Source organism: Dryas octopetala, chromosome 2 (assembly GCF_963921425.1).
Source record: "Dryas octopetala chromosome 2, drDryOcto1.1, whole genome shotgun sequence".
NCBI lineage: Eukaryota > Viridiplantae > Streptophyta > Magnoliopsida > Rosales > Rosaceae > Dryas > Dryas octopetala.
The window spans coordinates 20,947,454-20,973,068 of NC_141367.1; the positions used below are offsets into that span (position 1 = coordinate 20,947,454).

The following is a 25,615-nucleotide window of genomic DNA, read 5'->3' on the forward strand; positions in this document are numbered from 1 at the left end:
AAATTTCTCAACCTCAAACTTTGCATTTTGAACCGTGGCTCTTGCCACCTGAGTATTGTTCTCCCCTTGTCCGTCAGCCATCTTTGTGAATCAGATCTAAACCCAAGCTCTGATACCAATTGTTGAGCAGAGAACACCACAATAACAAAACAAGGAGAGACCAGAAAAATTGGACAAGGATGCAAGGGCAAAGTATAGAGATAGCAGACACACAACGTTTAACGTGGTTCGGCTTAGCCTACGTCCACGGAGCAGCATGAACAAATCCACTAATTTAAATGGAGATTACAAAATACAAAATAGCTCTAGGCTATTACAACTGGCAGCAGTGCATACAAAGTAACAATCAGAATAACAGATGAAGAATCAAAACAGCTGCTGCACCTTGTTTTCTTTTCTTAGCAATCGCCCAACAAACAGTGCAAAGAGGAAGGAAAGCCACGTACTATCTTCAGCAGACCCTCTCTCTGGTCTCTTATCTATTCTCTCTGTTTTTTCACTGAAGCAAAAAGCTTCTTTTTGTCTTGATAAGTTGCTGCCAGCAGTACCTCAATGGTTCCCATGTAGGCCCACATAAAAGACATCAAATGGGCTTGCAAATTAAGCCACAACCCATAAGCCCAAACTGAGATATAAATCAACAGAGATTCATAAGACTTTCAACATAAGGAATAACCACATACTCCTAAAGAAGAAGGGGGGCCGTAGGGGGGTCAATGGGCTTTTAAGTGAAACACACAAGTTCTCTTCACAATATTGAATTATTGATATTAGGATATAGGAATTATGATACTATGGATCTAATTGTTGATATAATTACAGAGTATGTTTGATTGTTCATTTTTTTCTTCTAGGGGTTTGGGTAAGATGATTGATTTTCTATATCATTGCATAATGATCTCTAGTGCACTAACACCATATTCAACATATATAGGCTTTTTCTGTGAGGGAGTATCTGGTGATGATGATGATGATGATGCTATCAAGTATCAACTGCAAAATCATGGAGATTACAACCAACCCCACTTCCTATTTTCTTCCCAATAACTCTCTCACTTAAATCTAAGGACCAGAACCCAGATATACCATTCAGAAAAGCCTCTGCTACGACCTTAATTGATAAACAAAAATACTCCAAGCCATAGTGTTGCCTCTGCAACATATATATATATATATATATATATATGCCTCATTGCTTTGGACCAGATAGCCCGGCCAGTTCACTAGATTAACAATACAAGCATCAACATAAAGGGGAATCCAAAAGCACCAACATCATTTTGTATAGTCTTACAAGACAAAATGAGATTAACATTGCTTCAACTTGGTGAGGAAATGAGAACATTGGAGAGAAGAAAGCTTCCTCAGACTGGGGACAAAGCTTTACTCTTTGTGCAGAAAATTAAAAATAATTAAATATGGAGAAGGGCTTTAATTAGGATTTAGGACTAATTTTAAATGGGTAAAAATGTCTTTTCCTCCAACTGATGTGGCAATTTAAAAATGAGGTGTGTAAATAAATTAGCCACATCAAACTCCATGTCATTAGGGCACATAATATTATGGCCCATAATCTTTTCCCTTATTAATTCTCTACTTTTTATTGAAAAGAAGTGAAATTTTTGTTAAACTCATAAAGCATTACATAATTCTTTTAGAAAAACATCTTTAATCAAAGTAGGAGGTTCCTCAGTTTAGACTTTAGAGGCAATTATGAGAAACTAACAACACGCAAAGAATCCCCCTCCACATGTGTTGGAGAGAGATCAAAATAATGGACCATACACAACCCTTCAAACAAGGCTCCATGCTGGAATCAAAAGCCACAGACCTATAGGCCATAGCTAAACCCCCCACCAAGTTACTCCCATTATCTCGAATGACGACCACGCCTACACCTCCCACATTCCCTCTCATGATTTTTGCCATTAATATTTATGTTAATAAACCTTACTTGGTTGTAGCATCCTTGTATAAATACCAATCTTGCACCCTTTGAAAAACATTGAATGCGATTTCAATATTAATATTTTACCAAGGTATCAAAGCCTACGCGTTCAGTCGAACCACCGGCCGCTGCCACCTTTTGGGATAACCTTTAGAGAGACTTAGAGTCCAGTCTATTTTATGAGTCTTTTTTAGACCAACACCAGTAGTGATTTAGGATTTTTAATTAAGTCCTTTTATATTATGTTAAAATCTAATATGTAGTCTCTACAAAGCCCACTCTACATTCTAGAAGGGGAAATACTCTTCAAATAGTGGGAAATGCCCTTCAAATCAGGGAAAGACTTTATTATGAATTAAAAGGATTTTCTTATAAATTTTAAAACACCCCCGATCTCTATCTAAAAACTATTTTTCTAAAGAACCTAAGTCTAATTATCTCTAACCTTTATAATCAAATCCTTCGATCAATATGTAATATTCAGCCATCATATTTAAATGGTACCTATTCTCTGGGTTGAATCAAAGTTAAAGTTGCAACAAAAATATCAATGTTCAAATATGAAATGTTTTCATTAAAATCAATCCTCAAGGTTACAAACTAAAATAAGTACTTTCGAAATACAACTGATGAGCCACTTTTTTGTGACACCCCAAAACTCAAAACCTCACATTAGCATCCATCTTGAGGATGTCATTCAGGACAATAACACCCATACCCCAAGTATTATAACTTAAAATATATAGGTTAAGCTATTTTAATTCAAATAAAACAGGTTAGATCAAAGTATTTAATGCGGACGAAAATAAAAAGTTAGGTTAAACATTTATTTATTAAAACACCAACTTACCAAGGTTACAAATATATGGGTCTAGCTAATATAAGAGACTGTGAGAGACAGTTTTATAAGAGCCCTTAGATTAGTCAAATGACACATAGTTTGTCGGCTTTATATTATGTTTTAACTCAAGGTTTTGCCCAAAATCTCAGAGTTAAAACCTAATATGCAGCCTCCATAAGCGTCATTCTACACCTTAGAAGGGTATGAAATGACCCGTACGTCGGCGAATGGGGTAAAAAACAGGACAAGGAATAAAATATTGGGTTTGGGTGAAGTTTTTTTTGTAAATTTTTTTTTAAGGGTTAATAATTTAAAACAAGTTCTTGGGTAATAAAATGAGTATGAATGAAGTTAAATATGTGTCATGAATTAGATTAAGGGGCTCTTCTAAAACAATCTCTCATAATTAGTTCCTCATACTAGTCATTATGATGAATATATATATATATATATACAAGAATGATCTAAAACTAACTAGTTAGTAAGTTAATACAAAGCTAACCACCATGTTGGGCCCACCACACAATGTAATCTCAAAATCCGAACTGTCTATTTTTTAGGCCCTACTTTAAAGATCATCTCTATAAAAAATCTTCAAATTCGGAAATCATTTAGTCATTTGATTATAACAACAACTATTTATATGTTTTTATCGAAAACACTGATCGTCTATTTATTTGATCTCAATTAGATGACTAAATGATTTCCGATTTAGTTGATTTTTTGTAATGATGATCTTTGAAGTATGACCTAAATAATTGATGGTTCGGATTATAAGATTAGTTATGTGGTGGTCTCAAAAACATGGTTAGTTTCGTATTAACTTACTAATTAGTTAGTTTTAGAGCACTCCTTTATATATATATATATATATATGTTCTGCCTACCGCTATAGATGTTTGCACTAATCTTAGCCTCTCATATACAGTAATACAGGTCCAATATGCTTGAAAAAAATTTGTGTGCGGCCGTCATACTACCACGTAGTGTTTATATCATTGGTGAAAAATAGGTTAAACTTGTAGAGTATTAATAAATATACATATATTATAATAGATAGCTTCAAGCTAGTGGCGGTGTGATGACCATACTGAAAAATTACTCTAATATGTTACACCATCTCACCAAACTCAACATATTGTTAAAAGTATCTCTAGTTTTTTGGGTGTTAATTATACCCAGATCACCTATCATCATCATCTCCCTTGATTGATTAATTTAATCCCCTCATTCTCCTCCATGATTTTCTCTCATTCTCCTTCATGAATTTTTCCTTCGATTTACCTTATTTGGCTGTAGTAATCTTGTATAAATACATGATTCTTATTCTTATAAAAACAATAAATGAGGTGATGACAATATAATTAGTTGAGAAACACAAGTTGGAAATAATAGTTAGAACAAACAACATTTTTCATATTTAGTAGCTATAACGTTGTATGAGGGCCAAATTTTGGAAAAACCTTGTGTCAACCATGCAAATACCCAATTCCTTATTCCTAACAAAAGTTGGCAGAGAAATGCATGACTTGACGTAAATGCTTTATATAATAGTACGTAGTTAAACCAATCTTTTGCTTAATTAGCACACTTTCAGGTGGAAAGTTGTTAACAATTTGGTAGGAAAATGATCGACCAGTACTTAAATTAAGTTGACCCACCATGACTCTTGTATAGTTTACAATTTAGTTAAACAGCTTAAGCTGGCTAGTTAATTGACCTGGATTAGAATATAAGATGGAGGACGATTATCAACGTACTGCCCAAACAAAATTTTGCATTAGATTCCTGCCTACTCTTAATTCCAGTCTTACTCAATCAAACGTACAGCTTCTACTTTCAGTGCTTGCATTGCATTTGCATGCTTAATTTCTTCCTCATCGATACTTATTACGGTGAAGTAGTGCTGCAAATGTATGTGAATGTTCCGTTAATTTGTGCATGCATTAGTTTCAATTGAAGTCAACGTCTTTTCTTCTTAATCCGCCAAAACCATTGACCACGTCCACCTACTCCATTGGAATTTGGAAATGTTAGGAATTAATTATAGACGAAATTCAATTAGCATACATTGGATAAATGATTGATTATCATAATTTGATACATTAATTAAGTGAGAAATTGGATCTAGAATTTTTAAGATAAAACTTGCATCTGAATTGGTCATTTGTGCTTGCACTCACTTTGGTGGTGAACTTTAGTGGTTAAATTGAAGAAAATATATTTGTAAGGTCGGAGTACCAAAAGAAGTGAGCACTCAACAAGTGATATCAAAGTCGATACCGGCCCAAATTAATGATTAGTTTGGTGTATGAAAATTAGCCCCAAATATCTTTAATTAAAAAAAAAAAGTTCGACGATTCGGCTAGGATGCATGGTATGCTATTATTGTTTGAGGTGGAGCATGCATATGGTTAATGACGAGTTGACGCCTCAGTTGCTCAATAGATGGAGTAGCTATGTGAAAATTCCTAGAGCCCAAACTAAGGGAGAGTGTATTCAATTAGAATTTTAATGGATTTCTGTAGAGTTTTTAAAAGTCATTGACTTTGGTAAAGTTAATAATGAATTTTTAATGACCTTTATAAACTCCACGTAAACTTTGTTAGAAATTTTGTATAGAATTTTAACAGAGTTTGCCTGACTTTTTTTATAGACTTTGATGGATCTTTATTAAAGATAATTAGGTTTAGATCCTTTAGAAAAACAGTTTTTAGATGAAGACTGTGAGTGTTTTAAAATTTATAAGAAAATTCTTTTAATTCATAATAAAGTACTTTTAGTTTATAAGAATTTTTTTTTAATTTATAAGAAAATTCTTTTAATTTATAATAAAGTCCTTCCCAGATTTGAAGAGTATTTCCCCTCTTAGAGTGTAGAGTGAGCTTTGTAGAAGTTGCATGTTAGGTTTTAATTTCGAGATTTTGGAGTTAAAACCTAACATAAAACTGTCAAAAAATAAAATAAAATAAAATAAAAGGACTTAATTAAAAACCGTAAATCATTATCAATCTTAGTTAAAACTCATAAAATGAACTGAACTCTAAGTTTCCTTTTTTATTAATAGCTTTGATAGAGTTTGTGGCACTTTTTTTTTTTTTTTGGTTGAAATTATAGATATATATGTTTTACCCATTGAATTATGACTTAAGAGCAACTGTCTTATAACTTGGTTTTGGTGGATTTTCATATTAGCCAATTTGGTTATTTCCCGTGCCATTAATCTTTTTGCAACTAGAGCAATTATAATAAATCTATAAACGAAGTTTATTGTGGTGTGGGATATCCTTGAAATCTTTAATTTCTTTTTTTTTTTTTTTTTTTTTTTTTTTTTTTTTTTGGGAGAAGAGGATGCCTGTAAATCATAGGAGATGAATTTTGTAGGATATATTCCGTTATTTATGAGGTGAAGAGAAGCGGTGGTGGTATTTTTGGGTGGAACTGATCAGTGTATTTATGAGGTCAAGTTTTAGGAAGATATTTTGCAGCATTCTGTTTCAATTCGTTTCCTGAAGGATTGCATAGCTGCATGAGGTTTGAGAAGGCTTCAATATTTATTTAAATACTATTGGGATGCAACCTTGCAATCTTCTCCAACAAGGTCAGCTAACATATGCATTCTATTGAAATCGAAGAAGAGTTGAATATATGGAATATGGAATTGATCATGTAACAAAAGCTATCGTTTATAAATGGGGCAGAGGGCTTGGATGTTAAGGAAATACAAATAGCATTTTTCTGTAATATTTTAAAATAGATAAAAAAATGTTATATGAAATCTTTTGAAATCTGCAGGAAGAAGAATGAAGAATTATTGACTTTCATATAGCATAATTTACACTACAAAGTTTATTAAAGTTTGTCATTTGATAAATTCTTTAAAATCAATGACCTTTTGAATACAACACAATTTTGATAGACTTTATGAAAGTCATGATTGAATATCACCAAACTTTTATACTTTTAAAAAGTATTGATAGGGGTGTAAATGAGCCAAATCAAACCGAATACCACCGTGCTCAAACTTAGCTTGTTTTAAATTTTTTAAGCTTGAACTTGGCTTGGCTTGTTTCTTATACGAACCGAGCTCGAACGAGCTAAAAAAAAATCGAATCCGATACGAACTCGAGCTGTATCGAGCTTATTCACATAATTTTATCGAAAATATTTTATTAGCTATTATTTTAAAAAAAATATTAATTTCTATCGAACATTTTCTTCTTGAAAACATTATAATATGTTAATTTAACTTAGAGTTAATATATATTTTTAATTAAATTAGATAGGCATCAAAGACTTCTTTAAAACACCATATAGATGAATATGGTTTTCATGAAATACACAATTGACCAAATAATTTAATCTAAATATTGATAACTTATAACATTTGCAAAAATTCTCATTAAAAAAGAGATGTAAGGTAGTAGAAGTCTTCTAACCAAACAATACAAAAAAAAAGTAGGAAATAAAAATAGCAAGTCCTCATATAAGCTATAGAAAATGAAGTATGAAACATATAAATTAAAAAATACGAGATGCTCACGAGTTTTTCAAGCCGAACATACTAAAGCTCAAGCTTGGCTTGTTTCTTAAACGAGCGAGCTTCGGCTTGGCTTGTTTTTTTCCGAGCGAGCTTAACCGAACCAAGCTCGAGCCGAATTCGATAAGAACTCGAGCTGTATTGAGCCAATTTACAGCCCTAAGTATTGATTGAATACCACCAAACTTTTATAGACTCTATAAAAGTCTTCATTGAATATTACTAAACTTTTATAGACTTTATAAAAGTCATGATTGAATATCACCAGACTTTTATAGACTTTTTAAAAATATTGATTGAATACCACCAAACTTTTATAGATTCTTTAAAAGTCTTCATTGAATATCACCAAACTTTTATAAACTCTTTAAAAGTCTTCGTTGAATACCACAAGACTTTTCTATTTCATCAAAATCTATTAAAATCCTATTTAAATACACCCCTCTAAATAGAACATATTACTGATTGTTCATAATTGAATATAGTAAGTTGTCGAATATAAATGATATTTTGTCCTAGTTATATTAATTTAGGTGGGATATCTCTAAAATTGCGTCGAAGTTTTCTTGAGATAAAACCTTGCAATTGGGTGGGTGACGTGGGTCTATTAAACTTGCCTTTTCTTATACGTACGGGTCCACATAATTCCTGTAAGGTGCGAGATTATTCGGGAGCGAATGTATATATATATACATATGTTCTAGTATGCAAAAAAATCTGATTTGTTGAATGTCGCGGGGACAACCTTACCACACATTAATCTTTTGACTATTTTTTTTTTTTTTGTCAAAAACCTTTTGACTATTGAATCAATAAACTTTGGATATTAATGTTTATAGAAACGAACTCTCTTCTCACTTTCTCTAATATTACAGAACCGAACTCTCTTCTCACTTTCTCAATATGTCTATAAACATCAATATGTTTATAGAAACGAACTCTCTTTTGAATATTGATGTTTGGGTCGGTCTTATAATATTAAAAAATTATTATATAAAATCGTTACATCGCCACAAATTTGGATCATCTGTTAATTCCTTATGTATTAATCTCATATTAATCAATTAAAGTTATGCCATTTTACATTATATATTTATGATTAAAACTGTTTATTTTTTAGATCTTCTTTAAAGTTCATTTCTGCAAAAACTTCATCAAATCAAAAATTATTTGGTCATTTAACTGTTATAAAATAAACATACGATTTTAATGTCTGTTTATTCAATAATAGTTACATAATTAAATAATTTTTAATTTCTTTGATTTTCTTGCGGTGATAATTTTTAAAGAGTAATTTAAAAAATGAACAGTTCCTATTATGAGACAATATAAAACAATAAAATTTTAATTGATTAGTACGAGATAAGTACATAAGGGAAAGAGAATCCAAATCTCATGGGCCATGTGATGTATTAGTACGAGATAAGCACCCGAGATTTTTTTGAAACTAATTAAGCACACAAGAGATTAGTAGAGAATCCGAATCTCATAAGCGACGTGATGTAATTAATTTACGTGTTATAAATAAATGATCACTTAATTTATACTTTTAAAATATATATAATATACTAATAATTAATGTCCACCTACATTAAACTAAAAATAATGTAATTAATTTACATGTTATAAATAAATGAACACTTAATTTATACATTTAAAATATATATAATATACTAATAATTAATGTCCACCTACGTTAAACTAAAAAGTTACGGCATCAATTGTATTCATACTCGTTGATCATTTTGGAAACTTCGAAGAAACTCTTCTGGTCGACAAGTTATAAATTTATAATAATACATAATGAATCTCTAGAAACCTCCTCTCTTTCTTCAAACCTTCTGTAACCAAAAACACAAACACCACGAAAATACCTCGCTCTCCCTCTTATGCTACTATTACTGTAAAGCCAGTGCCAGCTGATAACACCTTCAAAATTGATCAAACAACCCTCACTGAGCTTGTGAAGCACAAAAATCTCAACATGGAATTCATGGTGATGCTGAAGATATTGCCCGCCGACATGAATCATTTGATTAATTAATTAATTAAGCTAAGGTTCATCTTGTATACTTACTTGAAATTCAGCTAATTAAGCTTTGGTCCAAAAGAAAAAAAGATAATTAATTGAGCGGACTGCATTTATAACCCTTAATTTCATTGTGCTTATAGACCGGGACAAGATGAACACAATTTTGCCTTATATTCCTGCGGACTACTCTTCCAGTCTAATTCCTCAGTTCCAGTGATTGCAATGGAATATGGATCAGAATTTTCCGTTAAGTTGTGCATGAATCTTATTCCGTCAAAACCCACTCACCACTTCATTAGAATTTGGAAGGGCTACGTCATCGTTCACTTTTTCAGTGGCGTATACTAAAAAAAAAAAATGATGCCTCTTCCAAAATAGGGAGAGAGAACTTATGGGAGTAGTAGAGAATTCAGAATTTGAGAGCGACAATAGTAGTTGACAGAGGTAATTAATGAAGGACACAAGTTGTAATTTCAAAAATAAAAAGTGAGGATATTATTGGTATTAAAAAGTTTTATTAAAAGAAACCGGCAGCTTTTCATTAGAATAAGTTTTCGCCGCTTCTCCAAATTTCACTTGTGACTTTGTGAGTTGTGTATCATTTTACCAAACACATTTAAGTGCTAAATTTTTTTAAAATAGTGCTTTAACCCCCCAAACAGCAATTTCAAACAAGGCCTAGTCTTCAATAGAACATGTATAATGATACATCTGACAATGGGTCCTGTTTTTGCGAGTTTGGGTTGAACATAACATGACTCATTAAGCTAATGGGTGAAAAAAAAATTACAAACACGAACACAACACAAAAAATAACAAGTAAACATGACGGCCCATTTCATCTGTTAAAAAAAAAATCAACCAGAAAAATTAAATTAATTAAATATATTTTATTACATAAATTTATAATTTAATCATTACACATAAAAAATATAAAAAATAGCAAATTGATCATTGAATTGCTAATTGTATGTAAAGTACATGACCAAAATCGAAATAGTTTGTAAAATACATAATTGAAAACACTACAAATTTGACGATTCAATGAACCAAAATGTTAATATGTCTTTGAATTGCAATGATTTATAAATTACAAGATCAAAATCATAAAAATTGAAACTATAGAAACTAAAGTGAAACTTAACTCAAACTACAGAAACAAAAGTAAACTTTGGCACAAAAAAAAAAAAAAAGGTGCCGCTATTTGGACCCGGTTTTGTTATCATTAACCCCAACACATTCTTTACACACACCTTTAATTTAAAAAAATTTAAAACTTATTAGGACACTCAATATTTTTTCCTAAACAACCCTTACTAAAACCCAAGTTACTCAACAACTAAACCCAATATCACTCCCAACAGTTTCTACTTACTATACCCAACAAACACACCTATCCATACACACAGCAGGTATAAGTGATAGAGGTACATAAATCTACCAAATAATTAAATACTACAGAAACAAGGAAAATTGAAAAAAGTTTACACATCCTACAGGTTTTCTAAAATGCTTATTATTGCCAAAGTGCCGAGGTATATAATGGGGGTTTTCGACTGATAATTACTGGTAGTACATGAGTTGCTGGGTCGTGGCAACAATCTGGAAGCCGCCATCGTATATAGATGGGCTGCAGTGCCTTCTTTTATAAAGCAAATGACTACCCTCTTATTGAATCAAATAGACTTGAGACCAAAACAAAATCATATAAACTAATTTGGATATATGATACAGAAACAAAACTCACTTCTTACTTCTCTAATATGGTGTGGGTCCGGTAATACCATATTATGTTGGATACGTGCCAATATATGCGAGGATTATAGTGTCCAAAATCCAAATCAAATTCCCCTAAAGTTATGGAGTACCGTGTTAAATAAAAAGAAGCGCACCTAATATATTTTCTTCAATTTCAAAACCCCCTGAATTAATATACAAAAAATTTTCATGGCAAAAAAAAAAGATAAAATATTTTTTCAGGTGGCTTCTCCTTCCGGGAGGCTACTACTATTCAGTCGGTGTCAGCCCTCTCCCTGAAGCTAAGTCATTGACTGCGTGGGAAAAAGATCATTATACACGCGGTATCTCATGGTTTTTGGCCTCTCTCTGGAAATTAACACGAACACGCCTCACCCTACCAAACAGAAAACTATACAACACGCTTTTTTAGTCCCCTATATAAGAAGAATAGGTTCTTATAAGTAAGGACATTCATGCAAGGTGCCAGCAACAATTAGCTTATTCATTTGCAATTCTAGTACGTACTTCCATGCAATCTTTACAAACGGTTCATTAATCCCTTAAGCTTTTCCTTTTGAATTCTTATATATACTTGTATCTCTGCCTTCATATTCTTCAGTTTGCGTAATTTTCTACTTTGGAATTAAAGCATGTCTAACACCCTGCATGCAGAGTTGGGGTGCATTGAGATGGAGTTGCATCTTGATGCTCCAAACACTACTCTTAGCATTCACAAAAGAAGATGGCATTCTGCTTTTGTCACCATTTACTGCTCCAGAGCCTTCCTCTCTTTCTTCCAAACTAATCCTTCTGCACCCAAAACCACAAACAACACCAAAATACCTCGCACTCCCTCTTATGCCACTATTACTGTAAACACTATTGCTATAAACTCAGTGCCAGCTCATAGCAGCTTCAAAATTGATCAAACAAGCCTCACTGAGGTTGTCAAGCAGAGAAATCTCAACCAGCTCCATGAGTTGGGAGGGGTTGAAGAAGTTGCATCAGCTCTCAAAACTGAGGCAGAGCATGGAATCAATAGTGATGCTGAAGATATTGCCCACCGAGTTGAGACATTTGGTTCAAACACATATAAGAAGCCCCCAACAAAAGGATTCTTCCATTTTGTGTGGGAAGCCTTCAAGGACCTCACAATTGTCATCCTCTTAGGCTGCGCCGCACTCTCTCTTGGCTTCGGCATCAAAGAGCATGGATTGAAAGAAGGCTGGATAGACGGCGGAAGCATATTTCTGGCGGTCTTTCTGGTAATCTCTGTGTCAGCAATAAGTAATTACAGGCAGAGTAGACAGTTTGACAAATTGTCAAAGGTCAGTGACAATGTCCAAATTGAAGCTGTGAGAGGCGGCAGGCGCCAACAGATTTCAATATTCGAAATTGTGGTCGGTGATGTCATTTGTTTGAAGATTGGAGACCAAGTTCCAGCTGATGGGTTGCTCTTGGAGGGTCATTCATTGCAAGTAGACGAATCGAGCATGACAGGGGAGAGTGATCATGTCGAAATTAGCCACACCAAGAATCCATTCCTCATTTCTGGAACCAAAGTGGCTGATGGGTACGCCCGGATGCTTGTCACATCCGTCGGGATGCACACGACATGGGGCGAAATGATGAGCCATATCAGCCGTGACAATAGCGAAAAGACACCTTTGCAAGCACGCCTTGACAAGCTGACTTCTTCAATAGGTAAAGTTGGTTTGGCAGTTGCTTTCCTAGTTCTTGTAGTCTTGTTGGTTCGCTACTTCACAGGAAATACAGAGGATGAGAATGGAAATAAAGAATATATTGGCAGCAAGACCAAGGTTGATGACATAATAAACGCGGTGATTGGGATTGTAGCAGCTGCTGTTACAATTGTTGTGGTGGCAATCCCAGAAGGTCTGCCACTAGCTGTAACTCTTACTCTTGCTTATTCCATGAAGAGAATGATGGTTGATAAAGCAATGGTACGGAATCTCTCTGCTTGTGAGACCATGGGATCTGCCACCATCATTTGTACTGACAAAACAGGTACTCTCACAATGAACCTGATGAAGGTGACTAAGTTTTGGCTAGGTGATGAGTCTATGGCTGAAGAAGCTTATTCATCAATTTCTCCCTATGTTCTTAATTTGATCCAAGAAGGGGTTGCTCTGAATACAACTGGTAGTGTATTCAGGCCTACCTCGGATTCAGAAGTTGAGATCTCTGGCAGTCCCACTGAAAAGGCCATTCTTTCATGGGCTGTAAATGGTTTAAAGATGGATATGCAGGAGGTGGTAAAGAGTTGTAGCATTCTCCATGTTGAGGCATTCAATTCGCAGAAGAAACGAAGTGGGGTTTTGATGAAGAGGAAGGCAGACAATACAATGCAAGTACATTGGAAAGGGGCTGCAGAGATGGTACTAGCAATGTGCACCAGTTACTACAATGCCTCTGGACTTATTAAGGAACTGGATGACAATGAAAAATTGAAATTTGAGCAGATTATTCAAGGCATGGCAGCAAGCAGTCTCCGATGTATCGCTTTTGCACAAAAAGAAGTTCCAGCAGAGGAGCAAGTGGATCAAGAACACAAAACTTTGCTAAAAGAAGATGGACTGACCCTATTAGGACTCGTGGGGCTTAAGGATCCATGTCGCCCGGGTGTGAAGAAAGCAGTTGAAGACTGTCAATATGCAGGGGTGAACATCAAAATGATCACTGGTGACAATGTTTTCACTGCAAAAGCCATAGCCACAGAATGTGGGATACTCAAGGCTGACCAGGACATGTTCAGTGGAGCAGTGATAGAAGGCGTGCAATTTCGCAACTACACACCAGAAGAGAGGTTGCAGAAAGTGGACAAAATCTGTGTTATGGCAAGGTCGTCTCCATTTGATAAGCTTCTAATGGTGCAATGCTTGAAGCAGAAAGGCCATGTGGTTGCAGTCACCGGTGATGGCACGAATGATGCACCGGCATTGAAAGAAGCTGACATTGGACTTTCTATGGGGATTCAAGGCACTGAAGTTGCTAAGGAGAGCTCAGACATTGTGATCATGGATGACAACTTTGCTTCAGTGGCCACAGTTTTGAGGTGGGGAAGATGTGTTTATAACAACATCCAGAAGTTCATCCAATTCCAGCTCACTGTCAATGTTGCAGCTCTTGTCATCAACTTTGTAGCAGCAATTTCAGCAGGTGAAGTCCCATTAACAGCAGTTCAATTGCTGTGGGTGAACTTGATCATGGACACTCTGGGAGCTCTGGCTCTTGCCACAGAGAAGCCCACCAAAGAACTCATGGAGAAGCCACCTGTGGGCAGGACTGAGCCTCTCATCACCAACATCATGTGGAGGAACCTCTTGCCTCAGGCTCTGTACCAGATCACAATCCTCTTGATCTTGCAATTTAAAGGCAAATCAATCTTTGGTGTGGATGATAAGGTAAAGGCCACCTTGATCTTCAATACCTTTGTGCTCTGCCAGGTGTTCAATGAGTTCAATGCAAGGAAGCTTGAGAAGAAGAATGTCTTCAAGGGAATACACACCAACAAATTGTTCTTGGGGATCATTGCAGTGACAATTGTGCTCCAGGTGGTGATGGTGGAGTTTCTCAAGAAATTTGCAGATACAGAGAGGTTAAATTGGGGACAATGGGGTGCATGTATTGGAATTGCAGCCGTCTCTTGGCCAATTGGATGGGTTGTCAAGTCTATACCTGTTCCAGAGAAACCCTTTTTCAGCTACCTGAAGATGAAGAAAGATAAGAACTCCAATTGAACTTCGAAGGGAAAGAACCCCCATGCTGGAAGTGTCTGTTCTGGTTGGATATTTTTTGGTAGATATAATTGATTATTCGAAAATAATGTTATTGAAACTTTGTTGTACGTATATATATGTACAATGTTCAGTATTTAGTTATAATGTAGTTTAAAATTTATTTTCCCACCTTAGTACAGTATAGGACAGTTCGAATAGTGTAATCTTTTAGTACGTAATTAAAAAATTTTAAAATTCAGGCATTCTTCAAATTTCTCTTCATTCTCTAGTTATTAATTTATTATTAATTCTCTACTTTTTATTGAAAAGAAGCAAAATTTTTGGTTAAACTCATAAAACATTACATAATTATTTTAGAAAAACATCTGTAATCAAAGTAGGAGGCTCCTCAGTTTAGAGGCAATTATGAGAAACCAACACCGCTGTTAGGTTAGTCTATGGTCCACCCCATTGCCTTACGAGAATATGGGAAATAGAAGGACTCCCGAGAGCTAGATCTCACTAAAGCACAAATTAATATCATAAAAAATCCGTCTGAAAGTTAGCTGCCCATCTGAACACGCAAAGAATCCCCCTCGACATGTGGTGGAGAGAGATCAAAATAATGGACCGTACACAACCCTTCAAATTAACAAGGCTCCATGCTGGAATCAAAAGCCACACACCCATAGGCCATAGCTAAACCCCCCACCAAGGTATCAAAGCCTACGCGTTCAGTCGAACCACCTATTGGTATAACCTTTATAATCAAATCCTTTGTTCAATATATAATATTCACCCATCATATTTACATGGTAACTATTCTCTGGGTTGAATCAGAGTTAAAAGTTGCAACAAAAATATTAATATTTAAATATGAAACGTTTTCATTAAAATCCCTTAAGGTTACAAACTAAAATAAGTACTTTCGGAAGACAACTCATGAGCCACTTTTTTGTGACGCCCCAAAACTCAGAATCTCACATCATCATATATCTTGACTCTTGAGGACATTCAAGACCATAACACCCGTACCCCAAGTATTATAACTCAAAATAGGTTAAGCTTTTTTAGTTTAAGTAAATGGGTTGGATCAGAGTATTTAATGCGGACAAAAATAAATAGTTAGGCTAAACATTTGTTCATTAAAAAACTAACTTACCAAGGTTATGAATATATGAGGCTAGTTAATATAAAATATTGTGAGAGACAATTTTATAAGAGTCCTTAGATTAATCAAATGAGCTGGGGGTGACAATTTTTTATACGATAACACGATTACAGTGTACACGAATATGATACGACACGATAGCACGATTACAATGTACATTTTTTGGGTTTGTGTAATTGTCGACACGAACCCAATATGACACAACACGAATATGACACGATAACACAAATTGCCACCCCAACAAATGACATATAGTTTGTCGACTTTATGTTATGTTTCAACTCAGGGCTTCGTGCAAAATTTCAGAGTTAAAAATTAACATGCAGCCTCCACAAGCCTCATTCTATACCTTAGAAGGATATGGAGTGACCCGTCGGCAAATGGGGTAAAAAACGGGACAAGCAATAAAATATTGGGTTTGGGTGAGGTTTTTATTTTTATTTTTAATTTTTTTAAGGGTTAGTAATTTAAAACAGGTTTTTGGGTAATAAAATGGGTATGAGTGAAGTTAATATGTGTCATGCTTTGGATTAATCTAGGGGCTCTTATAAAATAGTCTCTCATAATTAGTTTCTCATAGCCATTTTGTCGAATATATATATATGTTTTGTCTACCACTATAGATGTTTGCACTCATCTTAGCCTCTCATATCCATGTCCAATATATTTGAAAAAAATTTGTGTGCGACCGTCACACTGCCACGTAGTATTACTAATCCACGTGTTATATATCAATGGTGGAAAATGGTTAAATTTGTATAGTATTAATAAATATACATATATTATAATAGATAGGTTCAAGTGGTGGTGTGATGATCATACTGAAAAATTACTCCAATATGTTACACCATCTCACCAAACTCAACACATTGTTAAAAGTATCTCTAGTTTGTTGGGTGTTAATTATACCCAGATCACCTATTCATCATCATCTAGCTCACTTGATTTCCTTGATTGATTAATTTAATCCCCTCATTCTCCTCCATGATTTTCTCTCATTCTCCTTCATGAATTTTTCCTTCGATTTACCTTATTTGGCTGTAGTAATCTTGTATATATACAGGATTCTTATTCTTATAAAAATAATAAATGAGATGATGTCAATATAATTAGTTGAGAAACACAAGTTGGAAATTTATAATAGTTAGAACAAACAACATTTTTCATATTTTATTAGCTATAACCTTGTACGTGGGCCAAATTTTGGAAAAACCTTGTGTGTGGCACATATTTCGCAGTGGGCCGAAAGGCAGTATGGGCTAAATAATACACATGGGATTAATCTAGGCCCAAGAAAAGGTAAATCCAAGTCCAAAAATAAAAGCTAATGACAAAGCCCAACACGTGCTGAATGAATTTCAGTACACATGTTACTATGTTAGGAATTAATTATAGACTAAATTCAATTAGCATACATTGGATAAATGATTGATTATCATAATTTGATACATTAATTAAGTGAGAAATTGGACCTAGAATTTTTAAGATAAAACTTGCATCTGAATTGGTCATTTGTGCTTGCACTCACTTTGGTGGTGAACTTTAGTGGTTAAATTGGAGAAAATATGTACGTGTAAGGTGGGAGGACCAAAAGAAGTGAGCACTCAACAGGGGATATCAAAGTGGATGGTTCGGCTCAACTAAAACTTGCTCGACCAAAAATGGAGAGGACTTGGGTAGGCCAATTGGCCAAACAGTTGTGCTGCCCCCACCTCATCGGGTTTTGATCCCCCCTCCCTCTCTAGGTCTCTTTCCTTGGCTTTGATTTGTAACAAAAAAAAAAAAGGTTCGTTGATTTTAGGTACCAAATTATAATGTTTTTTCATTTTAACTACCAAAACATTTATGTCATTTTACTTTAGGTACTAAATTTCAATTTAGGTACCAATTTTAAAAAACATGGTTATATCGAGCTGTGACTGTCTAACAGTCATAACTTTTTTATTGATTTGTTGTTTTTTCAATATTTGCAACGCTTAAACTTTACTGTTTAGTCTTTGACTTATATGACTTCATCCCCCAAGCCTAAATCAAAAGTATTAAACTCTTAAAAATTTTAAATTTTTATAAATTTGAAACAGTCACAGTTTAATCACAACTGTGATTGTTCGACAGTCACAACTATATAACAAACTAATTTGTGACCTAATCCAAAATGTCTTATTCTAGGTTAGTACCTAAACTAAAAAAAATTAGTGGCTTGCTGCTTTATTGAAAAATTATTGATATTTAATATTTAATCCTAATTTTCTAAAAAAAAAAAAGAGTCGAAGATTCGGCTGGAATGCATGGTTGGTATGCTATTATTGTTTGAGGTGGAGCATGCATATGGTCAATGACGACTCAATTGCTCAATAGATGGAGTAGCTCAGAGAAAATTCCTAGAGCCCAAACTAAGTGGAACAGATTAGTGATTGTTCATATTTGAATATAAGATTGTTCATAATTGAATATAATAATTAAGTTGTCGGATATAAAATTATATTAACTAGGTGGGATATCTCCTAAAATTGCATCGAAGTTTTCTTGAGATAAAACCTCGCAATTGGGTGGGTGACGTGGTTCAATTAAACTTGCTTTTTCTTATGCGGGTCTACATCATTCCTGTAAGGTGCGAGATTATTGGGAGCGAATGTATATATATATATATATATATATATCAGACTCTTTCTGTTGAGGTATATTTCAACTTATTTATGTTGAGGTATGATCTTGTTAGGGCCCACGCGAGTCGTTTTGTGTCGATCCAAATCGTCCAATTTTTTCATTTCTATTTTTATATATATATGTTCTAGTATGCAAAAAAATCTGATTTGTTGAATGTTGCGGGAACAACCTTATCACACATTTTGACTATTTTTTTGGTCTAAAACCTTTTGTGGCTTTTGCCTATTGAAATCAATAGACTTTGGATATTGATGTTTCTAGAAACGAAACTCTCTTCTCACTTTCTCTAATATGGGTCGGTCTTATAATATTAAAAAATTATTAGATAAAATTGTTACATCGACACAAATTTGGGTTATCTCTTAATTCCTTATGTATTAATTTCATATTAATCAATTAATGTTATGTCGTTTTACATTATATATTCATGATTAAAATTATTTATTTTTTAAATCATCTTTAAAGATCATCTCTGCAAAAAATCAATCAAATCGAAAATCAGTTGGACATCATTTAACTGTTATAAAATAAACATACGATTTTAATAATACTTAGACTCATTGTCTGTTTATTCAATAATAGTTACATAACTAAATAATTTATGATTTATTTGATTTTGTGCAGTGATGATCTAATCTAAAAAATGAACGATTCAAATTATGAAATTACTGTATAATAACAAAATTTTAATTAATTAATGCGAGATAAGTACATGCACAAGGGACTAAAAGAGAATCCAAATCTCATCGTGGCCTTGTATTAGTACAAGATAAGCACACAATAATTAAACTAAAAAATCTTGTGTGCTTAGCTTCAAAAAAATCCACCTACATTAAACTAAAAATTACGGCATCAATTGTATTCATACTCGTTGATCATATTGGAAACTTCGAAGAACTCTCCTGGTCGATCGAAGAGTTATAATAATACAAAACAAAAGATAACAAACTTGTGATCTTATATATCGTACACATGAAGCCTGAACATCATATATATATTTATATATGTACGCGTTTGATCTTTGATTTGTTTTTCAAGCTGACCACAATGAAATTTCTGTTGATGAAGAAAGATGGCTCCTGGCATCCACTACAGTTTCTTTAAGAGCGGACTTTCAGTGTGTACGGAGTACCTCATAAATCAGAAAGCGTCGGAACTTACGCGGGGCTATGATATGCATTGCGGCCGTGTTTAACACGTTTACGTTTTCTATAGAATCAAACACAAACGATTTTCTCCCAAGCAAACTGGATGTTATAAGTAGGACACTCATGCAGGTGGTCATCCTCAATCACAATACAATAATACGTACATAGCTTATCCATTTGGTGTTGTAGTACTAGTTTTGCATTCTACAAACTTCGATCACATTAGTTCCATAAACTTTTTCCTTTTTACTTCTTTCATTCCTTGTGAATTGTGATACCATCGCATCTTGTCAATTGCAATTGCTCAGAGTTAGAAGTCATTTTGTATCTCTTCCTTAATTTTGTGCTTTTGAATTGAACAATGTCTACCACCCTGCATGCCACATTGGGGTGCATTAAGATTGAGTTGCTTCTCAATGCTCAAAACTCGACTCTTAGCACGCACAAAAGCAAATGGCATTCTGCTTTTGTCACCATCTACTGCTCTAGAGCCCTCCTCTCTTTCTTCAAACCTTCTGTAACCAAAAACACAAACACCACCAAAATACCTCGCTCTCCCTCTTATGCTACTATTACTGTAGAGCCAGTGCCAGCTGACAACACCTTCAAAATTGATCAAGCAACCCTCACTGAGCTTGTGAAGCACAAAAATCTCAACCAGCTCCTTGAGTTCGGAGGGGCTGAAGAAGTTGCATCAGCTCTCAAAACTGATGCAGAACATGGAATCCATGGTGATTCTGAAGATATTGCCCGCCGACATGAATCATTTGGTTTGAACACGTACAAGAAGCCCCCAACAAAAGGGTTCTTCCATTTTGTTTGGGAGGCCTTCAAGGACCTCACCATTGTCATCCTCTTAGGCTGTGCCGCGCTCTCTCTTGGCTTCGGCATCAAAGAGCATGGATTGAAAGAAGGCTGGATAGACGGCGGAAGCATATTTCTGGCGGTCTTTCTGGTAATCTCTGTGTCAGCAATAAGTAATTACAGGCAGAGTAGACAGTTTGACAAATTGTCAAAGGTCAGTGACAATGTCCAAATTGAAGCTGTGAGAGGCGGCAGGCGCCAACAGATTTCAATATTCGAAATTGTGGTCGGTGATGTCATTTGTTTGAAGATTGGAGACCAAGTTCCAGCTGATGGGTTGCTCTTGGAGGGTCATTCATTGCAAGTAGACGAATCGAGCATGACAGGGGAGAGTGATCATGTCGAAATTAGCCACACCAAGAATCCATTCCTCATTTCTGGAACCAAAGTGGCTGATGGGTACGCCCGGATGCTTGTCACATCCGTCGGGATGCACACGACATGGGGCGAAATGATGAGCCATATCAGCCGTGACAATAGCGAAAAGACACCTTTGCAAGCACGCCTTGACAAGCTGACTTCTTCAATAGGTAAAGTTGGTTTGGCAGTTGCTTTCCTAGTTCTTGTAGTCTTGTTGGTTCGCTACTTCACAGGAAATACAGAGGATGAGAATGGAAATAAAGAATATATTGGCAGCAAGACCAAGGTTGATGACATAATAAACGCGGTGATTGGGATTGTAGCAGCTGCTGTTACAATTGTTGTGGTGGCAATCCCAGAAGGTCTGCCACTAGCTGTAACTCTTACTCTTGCTTATTCCATGAAGAGAATGATGGTTGATAAAGCAATGGTACGGAATCTCTCTGCTTGTGAGACCATGGGATCTGCCACCATCATTTGTACTGACAAAACAGGTACTCTCACAATGAACCTGATGAAGGTGACTAAGTTTTGGCTAGGTGATGAGTCTATGGCTGAAGAAGCTTATTCATCAATTTCTCCCTATGTTCTTAATTTGATCCAAGAAGGGGTTGCTCTGAATACAACTGGTAGTGTATTCAGGCCTACCTCGGATTCAGAAGTTGAGATCTCTGGCAGTCCCACTGAAAAGGCCATTCTTTCATGGGCTGTAAATGGTTTAAAGATGGATATGCAGGAGGTGGTAAAGAGTTGTAGCATTCTCCATGTTGAGGCATTCAATTCGCAGAAGAAACGAAGTGGGGTTTTGATGAAGAGGAAGGCAGACAATACAATGCAAGTACATTGGAAAGGGGCTGCAGAGATGGTACTAGCAATGTGCACCAGTTACTACAATGCCTCTGGACTTATTAAGGAACTGGATGACAATGAAAAATTGAAATTTGAGCAGATTATTCAAGGCATGGCAGCAAGCAGTCTCCGATGTATCGCTTTTGCACAAAAAGAAGTTCCAGCAGAGGAGCAAGTGGATCAAGAACACAAAACTTTGCTAAAAGAAGATGGACTGACCCTATTAGGACTCGTGGGGCTTAAGGATCCATGTCGCCCGGGTGTGAAGAAAGCAGTTGAAGACTGTCAATATGCAGGGGTGAACATCAAAATGATCACTGGTGACAATGTTTTCACTGCAAAAGCCATAGCCACAGAATGTGGGATACTCAAGGCTGACCAGGACATGTTCAGTGGAGCAGTGATAGAAGGCGTGCAATTTCGCAACTACACACCAGAAGAGAGGTTGCAGAAAGTGGACAAAATCTGTGTTATGGCAAGGTCCTCTCCATTTGATAAGCTTCTAATGGTGCAATGCTTGAAGCAGAAAGGCCATGTGGTTGCAGTCACCGGTGATGGCACGAATGATGCACCGGCATTGAAAGAAGCTGACATTGGACTTTCTATGGGGATTCAAGGCACTGAAGTTGCTAAGGAGAGCTCAGACATTGTGATCATGGATGACAACTTTGCTTCAGTGGCCACAGTTTTGAGGTGGGGAAGATGTGTTTATAACAACATCCAGAAATTCATCCAATTCCAGCTCACTGTCAATGTTGCAGCTCTTGTCATCAACTTTGTAGCAGCAATTTCAGCAGGTGAAGTCCCGTTAACAGCAGTTCAATTGTTGTGGGTGAACTTGATCATGGACACTCTGGGAGCTCTGGCTCTTGCCACAGAGAAGCCCACCAAAGAACTCATGGAGAAGCCACCTGTGGGCAGGACTGAGCCTCTCATCACCAACATCATGTGGAGGAATCTCTTGCCTCAGGCTCTGTACCAGATCACAATCCTCTTGATCTTGCAATTTAAAGGCAAATCAATCTTTGGTGTGGATGACAAGGTAAAGGCCACCTTGATCTTCAATACCTTTGTGCTCTGCCAGGTGTTCAATGAGTTCAATGCAAGGAAGCTTGAGAAGAAGAATGTCTTCAAGGGAATACACACCAACAAATTGTTTCTGGGTATCATTGCAGTGACAATTTTGCTCCAGGTGGTGATGGTGGAGTTTCTCAAGAAATTTGCAGATACAGAGAGGTTGAATTGGGGACAATGGGGTGCATGTATTGGAATTGCAGCCATGTCTTGGCCAATTGGGTGGGTTGTCAAGTCTATACCTGTTCCAGAGAAACCCTTTTTTAACTATCTGAAGATGAAGAAAGATAAGAACTCCAATTGAAATTTTGAAGGAAAGGAGCCCCAGGCTGCTTCTGGCATGGTTGGACGATTTTTGGTTGCTTTAGTTTGGGATGATTCTACATTTCTACCTGCTCAAAGTTCTCTACATTTTCTGGTTAATAAATGATTATTCTTTTGTCCATTCTTAAATTATGTAATTTAAACTTTATTGTACAGCACATGTATTTGTAGGAATGCTCAGAATTTTGTGGATGATGTAATTTATACCATTTTTTCCCACCTTAGTATTGATAGAGTATGTATTAGTTAGGTTGTCCAGTCATTGCTTAGGTGTCACTGCTGTTAGCTTACATGTGAAGTCATTAGGTTTCAATTGGTAAGTCTGTTATAACAGGCTTCTGTTATTTAAAGGCTATAAATAGCCACATGTAATATTGAGTTTAATTAATGAGAATTACTTTCCCTTTATACAATTCTCCAATTCGTTGTATTACTAATTTTCTAGAGAGACTCTCGATTTCCAAATAAGTATAGAACAGTTCGAATAATGTAATGTTTTGGTAATTGTAATTTTTAAGATTAGAACATGTAATAGCATTGTTATTGGATGAAACCTTACGTTATGATAAGGTCGTTGCTCTCGGGTAGCTTAAACTTAAAGCTAATTTTTCTTAATTAGTGGAACTAATCTCTAAAAATTTTGACAGAATTTCCTTTGTTTTAATGACATTTCCCAAATTTTTAAAGAACTTGTTAACACTACACAATCACACAAACATATATAATGAATTTGAGATATTAGACTAAGGGTAAGAGCTGTATGGGTTATTATTGGAGGGGATTAACATAGTCCTATATGAAAAAAAAAAAAAAAAAAAAAAAGAGCAAATTACACAAAACTACCTCAACTAACCACCCTATATCACTTGAGTACCCAAATAAAAAAAAGTTGCTCGTAGGTACCTCAATTACTGATTTTGCACACCTAGGTACCTCCGTTAACTTTTCCGTCAGGCCTGCCGTTAATTGCCTACGTGGCACACTAGAAACATGCCACGTGGACAAAATAAAAAAAAAAATTTAAAAAAATGAACTAATTATTTAAAAAAACAAAAAAAAAATTAATAACTCAAAAACTAAAAAACTAAAAAAAAAAAAAAATGGAGTTGCAGGGGCTAGCTCCCAGCCTCCCTCCGCCTCCCACCCCTCCCAGCCATCCCCCCCTCCGACCCTAGCTACCCTGCCGCCGATCCACCCACCACGCCGCCGACCCACTCGACCACTCACCCCATCTCTCCTCTCTCTGCCTCACACTTTCTCTCTCTCTCCTCGTCCCTCACTTTCTCTCTCTCTCTCTCTCTCTCTCTCCCCGACCGAGCCACCCACCCCCTTTCTCTCCCCTCCCATCTCCTCTCTCTCTACTTCACTCTCTCTCCCCGAAACCCCAGCCCCGACCCACCCGCCCTGATCTCCACCTTCGTTCAGATCTATAAGAGAGAGAGAGAGAGAGAAACAGAGGGAGAGAGAATGACAGAAAGAAAGAGATGAAGCTGGTGGCTGGAGAGGGGAGGGAGGTGGGTGGGACACTGGGGGAGGCAAAGGGAGGAAGGGGTGGGTCACTAGGCTCGGGCTGGGCTTAGGCTAGGGTTTCGGGGAGAGAGGAGAGAGGCGTGGAAAGAGAGGGGGTGGGTCGGCGGCGTGGTGGCTGGGGTCGGCCGCAAGGTGGCTGGGGTCGGAGGGGTGGTTGGCTGGGTTGGGTGGGTCTCGGAGGTAGGGGTGGGAGGCGAAGGGAGGCTGGGAGCTAGCCCCTGCACCTCCTTTTTTTTTGTTCTTTTTTTTGTTTTTGAGTTTTTATTTTTATTTTTTGTTTTTTTAAATAATTAGTTCATTTTTTAAAATTTTTTTATGTTTTTGTCCACGTGGCATGTTTCTAGTGTGCGACGTAGGCAATTAACGTCAGGCCTGACAGAAAAGTTGACGGAGGTACCTAGGTGTGCAAAATCAGTAATTGAGGTACCTACGAGCAACTTTTTTTTATTGGGGTACTCAAGTGATATAGGGTGGTTAGTTGAGGTAGTTTTGTGTAATTTGTCCAAAAAAAAAACAAAAAAATTTGGATAGTCTATAGCCTGTCCTAACCACCCCTTGGATCCATGCCTGTTTATATGTAACAATAGTTTTTATGTTTTCTTTCTGAAGTTTTGTTTTACTTATGAAGGAATTGTTTAACTTAATTTGAAATTGATATGTTACAATTTTTTTTTTTTTAATGTCATTTATGAGTTTTGAATTAGGCTTATTCACACCATTGCCCCTTGTGAGATACACTTTTTTTCACTTTGCCCCCTGAAACTTAAATCCTCTCAGTTTGCCACCT

At 35.9% G+C, this 25,615-nt stretch overlaps 1 protein-coding gene and 1 pseudogene across 1 annotated transcript; both read left to right on the top strand.

Moving 5' to 3' along the window:
• The first annotated feature begins 11,616 nt into the window (after positions 1-11,616).
• Positions 11,617-14,971, top strand: LOC147294000 (putative calcium-transporting ATPase 13, plasma membrane-type pseudogene; annotated as a pseudogene).
• A 4,883-nt stretch (positions 14,972-19,854) lies between these two features.
• On the top strand, positions 19,855-23,744 carry LOC147294001 (putative calcium-transporting ATPase 13, plasma membrane-type). Its single transcript, XM_086230831.1, has one exon. It carries the CDS (start codon positions 20,189-20,191, stop codon positions 23,276-23,278), a length of 3,090 nt encoding a protein of 1,029 aa, XP_086086957.1. The 5' UTR covers positions 19,855-20,188; the 3' UTR covers positions 23,279-23,744.
• The last annotated feature ends 1,871 nt before the right edge of the window (positions 23,745-25,615 follow it).

What these genes read in the sequence shown, in the direction of transcription:
- LOC147294001 (XM_086230831.1), top strand. Translation starts at nt 20,189, where the DNA reads ATGTCTACCACCCTGCATGCCACATTGGGGTGCATTAAGATTGAGTTG.